Raw genomic sequence first — 12,730 nt, 5'->3', positions numbered from 1 at the left:
GCATGGCCAATCCACCTAACCCGCACATCTTTGGACTGTGGGAGGAAACCGGAGCACCCGGAGGAAACCCACGCACACACAGGGAGGACGTGCAGACTCCACACAGACAGTGACCCAGCCGGGAATCGAACCTGGGACCCTGGAGCTGTGAAGCATTGATGCTAACCACCATGCTACCGTGAGGCCCCATGTACAGGGCTGAACCTAACGCAGCTAAAAGTGATGCACAGGGTGCATCAAACCAAGACGTGAATGAGCGGGTTCTTCCTGAAGGTGGAAAACAAGTGCGAATGATGTCAGGGGGGTCCGGCCTGCCACTCCCATATGTTCTGGTCCTGTCCCAAATGGAGCAGGTTCTGGACCACCATTCTCGAGGTCATGTCCAAAGTTGTGGGGGTGAGGGTGGAGCCATGCCCTTTAGTGGTGGTCTTCGGGGTGTCAGACCAGACAAAACACTTTGTTGGGAGGGATGCCGACGCCCACGTGTTCACCTCCCTGATTGCCTGGCGGAGACTATCGCTCGGACGGAGGTTGGATGCGCCACTGAAGGCTGCAGACTGGCTGTCCAACCTAGCGGAATTCCTGAGGCTTGAAAAAATAACATTTGCCATCAGGAGGTCGGAGGAAGAGTTCTACTGGAAGCAGTTCACCAACATCATCCAAGACCTGTTTGTGACCGGCAACTAAGGGGGAAGGGGAGGTAGCACCCTTAACTCAGGGAAAGCAAACTTTTTGCACTACACCAAGGTTGCGACTGCCCACAAGCAGCACTATAGCAACAGGGCCCTAAAAGAGGGCAAAGCCTTACCACCTTCAGTTTGCCTCAGCCTGTGGGGCTGTACGCTGGCACCACCCATCCCCCCCCCCCCCCCCCCCCCCACCCCCTCTCAGGTTACAACAGAGTATTTTTAGGCTATAGTTTTTACTACATCCATCACAATTGTGAAAAAGTATCAGATTGTTACCATGGCTATCACAAATATACATTCGAATAACATTTCTCGAATGTCCAGTTCAAAGATGTATTTTATTTATATCAGTTATTTTGGTATATCCATTGGGTTCTCGGATTACGATGCCATGCCAGCCCATCTTTTACACATTTAGAAGTATGATTTATAAATTTGATATGCTTTGAATGAGTCCTGGAAAGTTGGGAAACCTCCTGCCTAAACGCTCGGTCCCCTGCACCATTCATCCACCAGGTCATAACTCCGGACTGGAAGGTTGCCATGGAGAGCGGTCGCTCTGGTCCACCAGCAGCACACAGCCCGGCCGCGCAAGGGCCCAGAAACCGGAAAACTGTTATTGAAAACCAGAGAAAATGCGGCTGAGAACAGTCACTGTAGAGCGTTGGCAGAGGTTTGAATGCAACGGGATCAACGTCTAAAACCGGCGAGAAAGGAATTCGCAATTTGCCAGTAATAATTCTGCCTGGTCCCGCTGATGGAAGCAATGCCTCCCCTTTTAACATTGTTCCAATGGGGGAAATCGGTTCCGATTTACGACGCAGTTTCCAGCAACCAATTGTGCCATAAGTCTGAGGACTGCCTGTACTTGATTGAAGATTAGACTTTGCACAGAGGTTTGCGAATGAACGAAAGCTGTGTTTGGTCCTGAGAATGTAACAATTAATTGCAGGGAAAAAGTCGAGAGGGACTGGGATTGATCAGCAGGACACGATGAGCCTGAGGTTTTGTCATATCCCAGACAGCCTGCATTCCAAGGACTTGATAGTAATTTTAGAGAGAACCAAATTCTGCATAACAATGGACAAAATCTGAAGAGTGATTGACAGGTTGTAACCACTCACCAACTTAGGGTAAGGAGCTCGGCCGTATGAAAACAGCTCCCACATAAGAATTCCGTAACTCCAGACATCCGATTTAGTGGAGAATTTCTGTTAGAAGGAATGAGGAAACTTGTTATAGACGGTCCCGTCTGGACAATTACATGTGTAATAAGCTTAACACATTGGCAGAAAATATACCAGTGGGCTCTTCATTTTCTCTCTCCCACTCAATGGGATGGCGACAGACTGCCATTTAAGTAGCAAGGCCTGCGGGGTTTAAGTGGCCACTTCAATCAGGGGATGGGATAGAGTTACCAGAGTCCCTGATAGCTGTCACACCAATGGCTCTGTGTCAACCCAAATCAATCCTGTCAACACACAATAGTTCAATCGAGCGCTTTTCAGAAAGAATAGGAGAGGGGCACAGGGGAAGAGTTAGAATATCTCGTGTCTGACTGTAATTTAGAGGAAATCCTAGATTAAGGCAGTTGAAAGGGTTCTGGCAGGTTTGAAGAGATTGAGGTATAATGAGTGTAAATTTAAGTGTCAGTATTATGTCCCCCAGCTGCTGTGCTCACTGGAGAGCAATTCCCAGTGGCAGTTTCCAATGCTCTTACAGCCGTTAAAAAAGTTCCTCCACTTAGGTCTAAGTTGTAACTCAGGGATTCTATGAACCTAGAATGACAATTGGCTCTGGTTTTCTCCTGAAGGCCCTGATGTGTGCTGTGGTAGGTAGACTTCCTTGGGCGCTGGCTACCTGTTTGCATCTTGCCCAACTGGGTTGGAAAGTGTCTCGATGTTTGTGTGGGTTTGTGCAAATGTACATGTATATCCACATGTGTGTGTGTCCATGAGTGTGTGAGCACGGGTGTGCATATGACAATGAGGTTCAAACTAGGCATTAGTGCTTCCCATTGGCCCAATATTCTGTTAACTTTGTAGGTATAGAATAGTGAGTGGAGTGAGATACCAGAGAGAGGTCAGTGTCAAGGAATGGTGCCCCCCCCATCCCCCAAGAGGGGACGCAAGAGATATTATTTTTCATAGGATGTGGACGTCATTGGCAAGGCCAGTATTTATTGCCACCCTTAATTGCCCTTGAACTGTGTAAGGGCAGCTGTATTTCTTCAATGTCTTGTCTCTGTGAGAAGCTGTATTGAACTACCTTAAGATGTCTGCCTCCAGAAGCAGCCTCATGGCCCAGTCACATAACTACAGAAAGCCAGATGTGACAATCAGACTGGTTATATTTCAAAACCCAAGCACCCCTCCTTTTCATATTTAACAAAAGATACAAACAAACCAAGTTGCTGTGGATCTGGGGGCCTATATAAGCCAGATAGACTTTTACAACATGTGATAGTAGCTTCCTGGTCACCATTAGTGAGACTAGCTTTCAATTCCAGTTTGATTCGTTTAAATTCAATTCATATTCTATCCACCAGCCATGGGAGGGTTTGAACACTCATCTCCAGAGCATTAGTCGGGGTGTTTGGATTTCTAGTTCAGTGACATTACCACCATGCCACTGTCAAAGTGAGAAAACTCCTTTACTGGCAAGGTGACAGCTATCAGTCATGTTATGAGGTTATGTAATGGGTACGTTCAATGAATCTCACGGTTCAATCTGCAGTCTCAAAATGAGAACTGGCTCTCCCGCTCTTACATGGTGTTTCAGTGCCTCCGGCGCTGTCCACTTCACTGGCAGTTTTGCCTGGTCCCGGGCGCTAGACACCCCTTTAGCCAGCCCAAAGTCGCTCACTTTGGCAATGCTGTCATCCGCGATCAGAATGTTCCGGGCTGCCAAGTCTCGATGAACAAGCTTTTTTGATTCCAGGTACTCCATTCCCTCACAGATATCACTATAATAACAAAGAGCAGCGGGAAAGAAAACACATATTTCAATGAGTGAGAGGAGAAAGGGGGATGTGAGCCACTGCGAGAGGATTCCTTGTGGTGGCGCTGATTAAAAGCACTCCTGGTGTGGTTCAGAATTGGGGGAGTCAGAAGGCTAGTTGCCTTTCTGGTGCCTACTTTATTAGTCGACTTTGGCCAGAACTGAGTTAGGCGTGCCACAATTGGGCTCAGTGCCCCTAGTTTAAGGAAGGAGACTGGGAGATGGAAATGGGGTAGGAGTGAGTCAGGGTTCTCCCGTTCTTAGACTGCTATTTGTGGGCGTGGCTATGATAGCTGAGATGTAGGAGACAGGAAAGAGGCAGAATGCAGCTATGATCACCTTATGGTTGACTAACCAGCTGACTGTCCAGACTCCCACAAATTGACCCTTTGTAAGTTATGGAAGGTGGAAGATGCAGCGTTTCCAGAATTAGAAAGTTTAAGGTTCAAGTCCTGCCCCAGAGATGGAAGCACATGATCCATGCTGGCACTCCTGTGTTGTGTGGAATGTACTGCCTCCCATTTGGCAGCGGGGCAGGCATTCAATCAGGCAGGAGGGTAGCCGGTGTGAGCCCAATTATGTCCATGGTGGAAAGTCCCATTGAGAGTATTCCTCTTTCAGAAAGGCAGGTTCTTGCTCATTATTCACTGAACCATATTCGATGGCCTAGATTTTAAACAAAGCGCAGGCCCCAAGTCTATCTCAGCCAGGACAGGGATTGAGCTCCGTGCTTTAATCTGATCCATACACACATGCTAGCTGTCTAACCAATTGAGCTAACTGAGGCTCCTGTGTAGAGCATTCCTGTACCACCGCCTGCTGAGACCATTAAGTGGACAATTAATACCACTTTAGGGACTCATCCCACTGTTGCTTGGTCAATGGTAAAATAATTTAGGCCAGGCTTGTTCAACATGTGTCCCATAGGCCGGATATGATCCCTGGAGGCAGTTTATAAAATGCCATCAGGTGGAGTAGAAGATTCCGAAAAAAACTGCTCCCCCAATCACAGTCCGCTCCACTACGGCATTAGTTGCTGATTGGCTCACTCGAGAGCTTGTCAGCATCAAATGTGGGAGAGAAACAATCTCTGATTGGAGGAGGAATTACATTGACAGCAACACATGTGCTCTGGAAACAATATATTGGCAGGGGGAGGGAGGGAGGGAGGGAGAGAGAGAGAGAGAGAGAGAGAGAGGTTAGCGAGAAAGTCTGCTCGGCTGGACTGGGCTGGGGAGGAGGCGGTAGTGAGGGTTAAGAGACTTGCTGCCCAAGGGTGTGGAAGAAAGAGAGAAGGGAGAAGAGAGAGAGAGAGAGAGAAAGAGAAAGAGAAAGAGAAAGGCAGAGTGAGTGAGGTGAGGAGCACAGAGTGTGAAGCAGGGATTTTCTCCAGACAATTGGCAGGTCCGGCAAATTTTATGCCCTGCCAGTGACTACTACTGCTGTGAGCGGGACTGGAAAATCCTGCTCTCAGAGACTGTGTGAGTAAGTGTGGGGGAGAGAGAAAGAGAGAGTGCGTATAGGAGTGCATGCGTATCTGGCTCACTCACAGTCCCAGGATTCCCACTCCCCTCAGCCCCACACACCAACTCAAAATCACAGTGAGGGTGTGTGAATGAGCATCAAGAGCTTGGGAGTGACCCAGACAAAAAGACCCTGCCCCTCTTGCACTGCCATGGTGATCTTTATTAATTGCCCCTTTTAATTATCAATTTATTGCTTTGTCATTGCTTTATTCTCATGAACGAGTTGTTCCTTTCCTCCATACCTCAGCTTTATTTTGAAATTCATGTTTAATGCTGTGCCAAACCTTATCAGCACCTTGGGGGAGGAGAAAATGGAAATGTGTCCCAATATCAGGTGGAAAAAGTTGGAAAAGCCTGATTTAGGCCTTCCTTAGCAACCCCATCACCCATACCAGTTGTCAGGCATTCTTCAGCACATATCACGTGACCCCATTAATTTGACCATAAATTAATAGCTCCAAAACATATCAATGTTATAAATCTCACAATTAGAACTATGTCCCTCTGATTTGGGCTGTTCCTAGCTGTTTAATCTCAATTCCTCTGTTTGGCATTATTCAATTTTAAAGCACTTTTCCTGGGGTAACCATTTTCTTTCAAATTTACAGGAAAGATATTCTGGTATAATCTGAGTGGGATGATGTTACTCTTTGCTCTGGTATCAAGCTTCAGATTTATGGGTGTGTTTATTTCTCACCCTCTTCCTGATCTGAGTGGTTGTGTTATTTTCCTTTCTCTGGGACCTGTCGCTTCCAGCCAATGCATGCAGCTGTGTGGTTCTTATCTGTATTGTGTTCTCAAACTCATTGCCATCTTCTAGGAATGGGTGTTTCGGTTTCCTTTCCTTCTCATTCTCCCTACTTCTCTGTCTTTAATAACTTGTTTAGCATCTTCTTTCTTCCACAAGTTCTGCAGCTTGATCTATGCGGGACCTTTCCTTCCATTTGTGGACTCTGGATTACTCCACAGCTCCTGCATGCCTTTCTCTCTGTCTGGTGTGCATTCTTTTTGATGTTTCACTGCAGCGACTCTTGTTACCTTTCTCAGGACTGAACAGAGGCGAGCCGTTTGGGTCATCAGCGTCTTAATCTGGTGACTCTGAGCTTCATATGTTCTGGCAGTGTCTGCAGCTTGCAATATAGTGAGTTTATCCCTTCCAATCAAATCTTTTTGTATTTCAGGGCGTGCAGAGTCCCAGGCGAGCTTATCTATCAATCTTTCTTCTGTTTCCTTGAATTTACATTTTCTGGCTGCATTTTTCAATCATGTTGGGAAATTGTCAACAGGCTCACCTGCTTTCTGCCTCAGGTTTTGAAATTTATATCAGTGGATTCAAATTGGAAGACAGCACAGTAGCGCAGTGGTTAGCAGAGTTGCTTCACAGCTCCAGGATCTCAGGTTTGATTCCTGGCTGGGTCACTGTCTGTATGGAGTCTGCCTGTTCACCCCGCGTCTGGGTGGGTTCCCTCCGGGTGCTCCGGTTTCCTCCCACAGTCCAAAGATGTGCAGGTTAGATGGATTGGCCATGCTAAATTGCCCTTAGTGTCCAAAAAAGGTTAGGTGGGGTTACTGAGTTATGGGGATAGAGTGAAGGTGTGGGCTTAAGTAGGGTTCTCTTTCCAAGGGCCGGTGCAGACTCAATGGACTGAGCAGTCTCCTTGTGCACTGCAAATTCGATGATCTATGTTAGGATTCCATGATTTGACTTTGGCTGAAGATATGTGTTGAATTTTTCAAATCGTTTTCTGGGTTTTGGTTGTCCTCCTTACTCATCTCCCAGTTATTAAACAAATTTAACCCTTTCTGTTGTTGCCAATCAGCACCGGAGTAATGTTGCCAATTATTAATGATGCTCTTTAGAGTCGCCAGGTATCAAATGATACCACCACAAGGCTTTACCGGATATCGATCAAAGGACCACACAACCAGTTAGTCAGTTCAAGTTCAAAGATAGTTTATTTACACACAAGGATTACTTCGACATGCAACACAAAACACTACAAGTTAAACTACACCTAACAGCTACAATAACCTATACTTAACTTCAGGGCAACCGGCTCTATGCAGATGGACAAGGCCTTTGTCCAGATCTTGTGTGGCTGTGTGGAAGAAGTGGCTCTGTTTCTGCTGGCTTCATCCGTCTGATAGCGATCGTTGGTCTTGAACTTGTCTGTCTAGTTATTATGCTGCACTTGGGTTGGCATGGGCCGGATCCAAGAGAGACTGAGCACATGGCTGTGTCTCCTCTTATCCCTCTAGGATTTTACGCTCTTTGGGGCGGTCCTTAACTTGGACACAATAATTCGACAGGCTTCGATCACTGCCTTCAATTTTGGCCAATAAAGGGGCGGGTGCCTTGATGGCTGGGCGTGTCCTTAGCGGTCATTGACCTTGGCTGTTTGGGCTCCCTGAGTAAAGGGAGTGGTGCCGATCAGTCTGTGGCTGTATCGGTTACCTGAGTACAGTTCTTTTGTTCTGGGGAAATGGGCCATTAGAATGCAAACGAGCAGAGTTTTCGATCGCGTCTAGCTATCTGGGTTGCAAATACACACACACGCTCTGAGTCTGTCCGAGTCCTGGGTTGGCCATAATTCCCATGGTCCTTTGCAGGTGGCCATCTCCACTGTCCTGCCTACAGAAGCATGTGGTTGATCTTTTTCTCTTCACTAATGACTTTTAAAAAGCTATTGAATGTCAGTGTGCATTTTCGTTACAATTTCTCAAACATCATCAACTTCCCACTTCTTTATAAGCTGTAGCTGCGTGTACATCACCACACCAGCGGCCATTTCTTTTTCACACTATTCACTCAGTTTTTCTTCCTCACGCTCTGGCACTAATTTGGGCTGCGTTTCCTCAATCTAGTTCAACATTTAATCCAATTAAAATGTTTGAGTGTTACTCACAGATACCTGCTACCACCATGTTATGTCTTGGGTCCTCTCCCAGAAGTTTGAACTAATCACACTTTTCGACTCAAAAGTCTGGAGCTTCTTTGAGTGTATTTGCCACAGCTCTCCATGTCGCTGATTGACTGATACATCAATACTCGGCATCTGACTGCAATGTGGCAGTAAATGTGGCACCCTGGATCAATTAGTTCCTTCACAAATATAATGGGGGGGGGGCACTGGAGACACAGCCCTATCCTTTCTTCTGAACCCCCTCCCATCCTTCCCCGTGACTCCATTGCTCAAACCTTTCATCCTACTGTCACTCACCTATTCCTGGGTCCACTGGCGATCCTAAACCCCGGATGGAGGCCTTGGGTAAGTGTAATACTAGTCGTGGCCACCAGCTCCCCAATGGTGCTGCCAAGCAATGAAGAGCTGTCAGCCTTTGATTGACCTGTTATCGCAGGCAGGTGGGACTTTCGCTCCCAGTGTCCTTGATCCCAGAGAAGGCCTGCTGCTGTCTGTAAGCTGCCTGATTGGCAGTTAATTTGGTCATTCTTCCCAAAAAGAGGTGACAGGTGGCTCTTGTTGGCTCTCCAGCTGGCGAGCGAGATCCCCATTGCCTCTATAAAATAAAGCCCTTTGTTTTACAGATGAGATGTTAAACTGAGGCCCCATCTACCTTCTCAGGTGGCACCATTTTATAGAAGGAAAAGGGAATTCTCGCTAACATTCTGATTAATATTTATCCCACAGTCAACATTACTAGATACAAAATACCTGGTCATGATTACACAGTTGCTTGTGCACTTACACTTCAGAAGTGCATCTTTGGCTGTCTCGTGCTTCAGGGCATACTGAGGCTGTGAAAGGTTCTATATAAATGCAGTCTTCCTTTTTTCTTTTTAGCAAACTTCATTGAGCTTTTTGCATGACTAAATATCGTTGCGTGTACACACACACTCCAGCTGCGTTCCATGTCTGGTGGACACCATGGGGATTGGGGTATTTTATCGGTCCCTTTAGTTACATTTTGCTTCGATGTTTTAAGCTTCCTTTGAGATACTGTTTACTTTGATGCAGTATCCCTTTAGGAATGGTATTTTAATTTATCCCATAGCTTGTTCACGTTGCTTATTTGGTGAACAAAAAGAAGAACTCTCCAGCTGTGACCTGGCCAATGTCCTGCACAAATTCTGTGCATCCGCCTTTGAAAGTAGGAGTTTTACCATCTTGCCCTAGGTCTGGCTGCCTCCTACTCTGCCTGTCTCTGGCTAATACCACGCAGGGCAGGACCTGGACTTGGCTCTATTCCTGCTCCCTGGGGTTTGGACAAGGGCGTGGGTGCTGAGTACTGACAACTGTACCTGGCATGAGCAATGGGGGAAAGAATGCAGGAGCAGAAAAGGATTTGGAACTCACAGGCCGAACTGGATCAGCTGCTTGAGTGCGACGACCGACCTCCCCCGTGTTCTCAAATAGTTGACGAGGTTACCCTAGAAAGCAGAACGTTTGCAAAAAGTGAAACTTTCCCAACCGCCCTTTTATCTCATTGCTGCTTGCGGAACCTTGCTGAACACAAAATTGGCTGTCTTGTTTCCTTATGGTACAACACTTCAAAATACTTCAGAAGCTCTGGAGCACTTTGGGACGGGAAAAATGTTATGAAAATACAAGTTTTTTTTTTCTTTATTGGGAAACCTTGGAGGCTTTTTTGCTCTGGGGTCCTGAACAACGCTGCAGTTTTGGGGGAGAGGTCTACGGGGATTCCTGCCAATGCTCCAAATGAGGCAGTAGAGTGGTGAATGGGCATCAGAAGTGGACCTCTTTGTGGGCTCTTTCAGTAAGAGTGCTTTAATTGGCCAATGCTGGACTCTGATGACACCTGGACCAGGATTTTAGTCTCTCCCGGTGCAGCTGAAATAAACGTCAATTTAAATGGCCCACTGATAGATGGGGGAGACACACTGTGACCATGCTGTAAAATCCTGGCCCTGCTGCACTAAACACACTCTACATGCAAAAAAGGATTCAGATAAGGTTCCATTTGATTGCAAAATAGCAAATGCAACTCCTTTAATCAAAAAAGGGAGGGAGACAGAAAGCTGGAAACTACAGGTCAGTTAGTTAAACATCTGTCATCGGGAAATGTTGGAAGTTATTATTAAAGATATTATAGCAGGGCTTTTAGAAAAAATCAAGGTGATCAGGCAGAGTCAACATGGTTTTGTGAAAGGGAAGTCATATTTATCCAACTTATTGGAGTTCTTTGAAGAATGAACATGTGCTGTGGATAAAGGGGAACCAGTGGATGTACTGTACTTAGATTTCCAGAAGGCATTTGATAATTTGCCACATCAAAGGTTACTGCGGAAAATAAAGCTTGTGGTGTAGGGGCAACATTTTGCCATGAATAGAAGATTGGCTAGCCAACAGGAAACAGTTGGCATAAATGGGCAATTTTGTCGTTGGCAGGATGTAACAAGGTGGCATGGCACAGGGGTCAAGGTTGGGGCCTCAATTTATTACAATTTACCTAAATGACTTGGATGAAGTGATTGAAGGGTTGGTTGCTAAATTTATCGATGACACAAAGATAGGTAAGAAAGCAAGTTGTGAAGAGGACATAAGGAAGCTACAACATCACTAAGGAGATGGTTCTGGAGAAACTGAAAGGTCTGAAGGTGGATAAATAACCTGGAACAGATGGAACAGATGGACCACATTCCAGGGTCTGAAAGAGATAGTTGAGGAGATTATGCGGCATTGGTGGTGATCTTTCTGGAATCACTGGAGGCAGGAAGGGTCCCAGAGGACTGGAAAATGGCTAATGTAACACTGCTGTTTAAAAAGGAAGGGAGGCAGAAAATGGGAAATTATAGTCCGATTAGCCTGACTTCGGTCATTGGCAAGATTTTAGAGTCCATTATTAAAGATGAGTACCGGAAGTGCATGCTAAAATAGGAATGATTCAGCACGGTTTCGTCAAGGGGAGGTCATGTTGACAAATCTGTTAGGATTCTTTGAGGAGGTAACAAGGTTGTTAGACAAAGGAGAACCAGTGGACGTGATTTATTTAGATTTCCAGAAGGCCTTTGACAAGGTGCTGCATAGGAGACTGTTAAATAAGTTAAGAGCCCGTTGTGTTAAGGGTACGATCCTGGCATGGATAGAGGATTGGCTGACTGGCAGAAGGCAGAGAGTGGGGATAAAGGGGTCTTTTTCATGATGGTAGCTGGTGACTAGTGGTGGGCCTCAGGGGTCTGTGCTGGGACCACAACTTTTCACAATATACATTAACAATTTGGAAGAACGATCTGAAGGCACTGTTGCTAAGTTTTCTGATGATACAAAGATAAGTAGAGAGACAGGTAGCATTGAGGAAGCAGGGAGGCAACAGAAGGGTTTGGACAGGCTAGGAGAGTGGGCAAAGAAGTGGCAGATGGATTACAATGTGGAAAAGTGTGAGGTTATGCACTTTGGAAGGAGGAACGGAGGCAGAGATTATTTTCTAACTGGGGAAATGCGTGGGAAATCAGAAGCACAAAGGGACTTGGGAGTCCTTGTTCACGATTCTCTTAAGGTTAATGTGTAGGTTCAGTCGGCAGTTAAGAAGGCAAATGCAATGTTTGCATTCATGTTGAGAGGGCTAGAAATCAAGACCAGGGACGTACTTCTGAGGCTGTATAAGGCTCTGGTCAGACCCCATTTGGAGCATTGTGAGCAGTTTTGGGCCCCGTATCTGAGGAAGGATGTGCTGGCCTTGGAAAGAGTCGAGAGGAGGTTCACAAGAATGATCCCTGGAATGAAGAGCTTGTCGTATGAGGAATGGTTGGAGACTCTGGATCTGTACTTGTCGTAGTTTAGAAGGATGAGGGGGTTCTTATTGAAACTTACTGTGAGGCTTCGATAGAGTGGACGTGGAGAGGATGTTTCCACTCGAACCAGATGGCAGAATCTCAGACTAAAGGGACGATTCTTTAAAACAGAGATGAGCAGAAATTTCTTCAGCCAGAGGGTGGTGAATCTGTGGAACTTTTCCACAGAAGGCTGTGGAGGCCAAATCACTGAGTGTCTTTAAGACAGAGATAAATAGGTTCTTGATTAATAAGGGAATCAGGGGTTATGGGGGAAAAGGCAGGAGAATGGGAATGAGAAAAATATCAGCCATGATTGAATGACGGGAAGATTCAATGGGTCGAGTGGCTTACTTCTGCTCCTATGTCTTATGGTCTTATGTTATAGCTAGGTTAAGTGAGTGGGCAAAGATTCGTCAAATTGAGTATAATGTGGGAAAATGTGGAATTGTCCATTTTGGCAGGAAGAATAAAAAAGTATATTTTCTAAATGGTGAGAGATTGAAGAGCTCTGGGGTGCAGAGGGATCTGGCTGTCCTAGTGCATGAATCACAAAAGGATAGTATGCAGGTACAGCAAGGAATTAGGAAATTTAGTAGACTGTTATTTTTTAATTGTGCGGGGAACTGAATACAAAAGTGAAAACTGCCATAGTCTTAAGGACCAAGGCCTGCCCTTCTCTTTTTTTTTGAGAGAAAGTTGAGAGGTAGTGATTTAACCTGAGAGTCACCACAACTCAGGCAAGGTTGAGAAGGCAATGTCTT

The 12,730-nt window shown here is 45.9% G+C and overlaps 1 protein-coding gene across 2 annotated transcripts in view; it reads right to left on the bottom strand.

The window, feature by feature from the left end:
* matk (megakaryocyte-associated tyrosine kinase) overlaps window positions 1-12,730 on the bottom strand; it is a 147,137-nt gene that overhangs the window by 11,506 nt on the left and 122,901 nt on the right. The window contains exons 10-12 of one of the 2 annotated variants that reach the window (XM_038777002.1): window positions 9,532-9,605; window positions 3,459-3,654; window positions 1,814-1,900 (exon numbers count right to left, since the gene is read on the bottom strand). In XM_038777002.1, coding sequence (XP_038632930.1) covers window positions 1,814-1,900; window positions 3,459-3,654; window positions 9,532-9,605 — 357 coding nt within the window. The remainder of the gene's footprint in view (window positions 1-1,813; window positions 1,901-3,458; window positions 3,655-9,531; window positions 9,606-12,730) is intronic. The other variant, XM_038777003.1, reaches the window with a different exon arrangement.

This window comes from Scyliorhinus canicula, chromosome 18, assembly GCF_902713615.1.
Source record: "Scyliorhinus canicula chromosome 18, sScyCan1.1, whole genome shotgun sequence".
NCBI lineage: Eukaryota > Metazoa > Chordata > Chondrichthyes > Carcharhiniformes > Scyliorhinidae > Scyliorhinus > Scyliorhinus canicula.
This window is presented reverse-complemented; position numbering and strand designations above follow the sequence as displayed.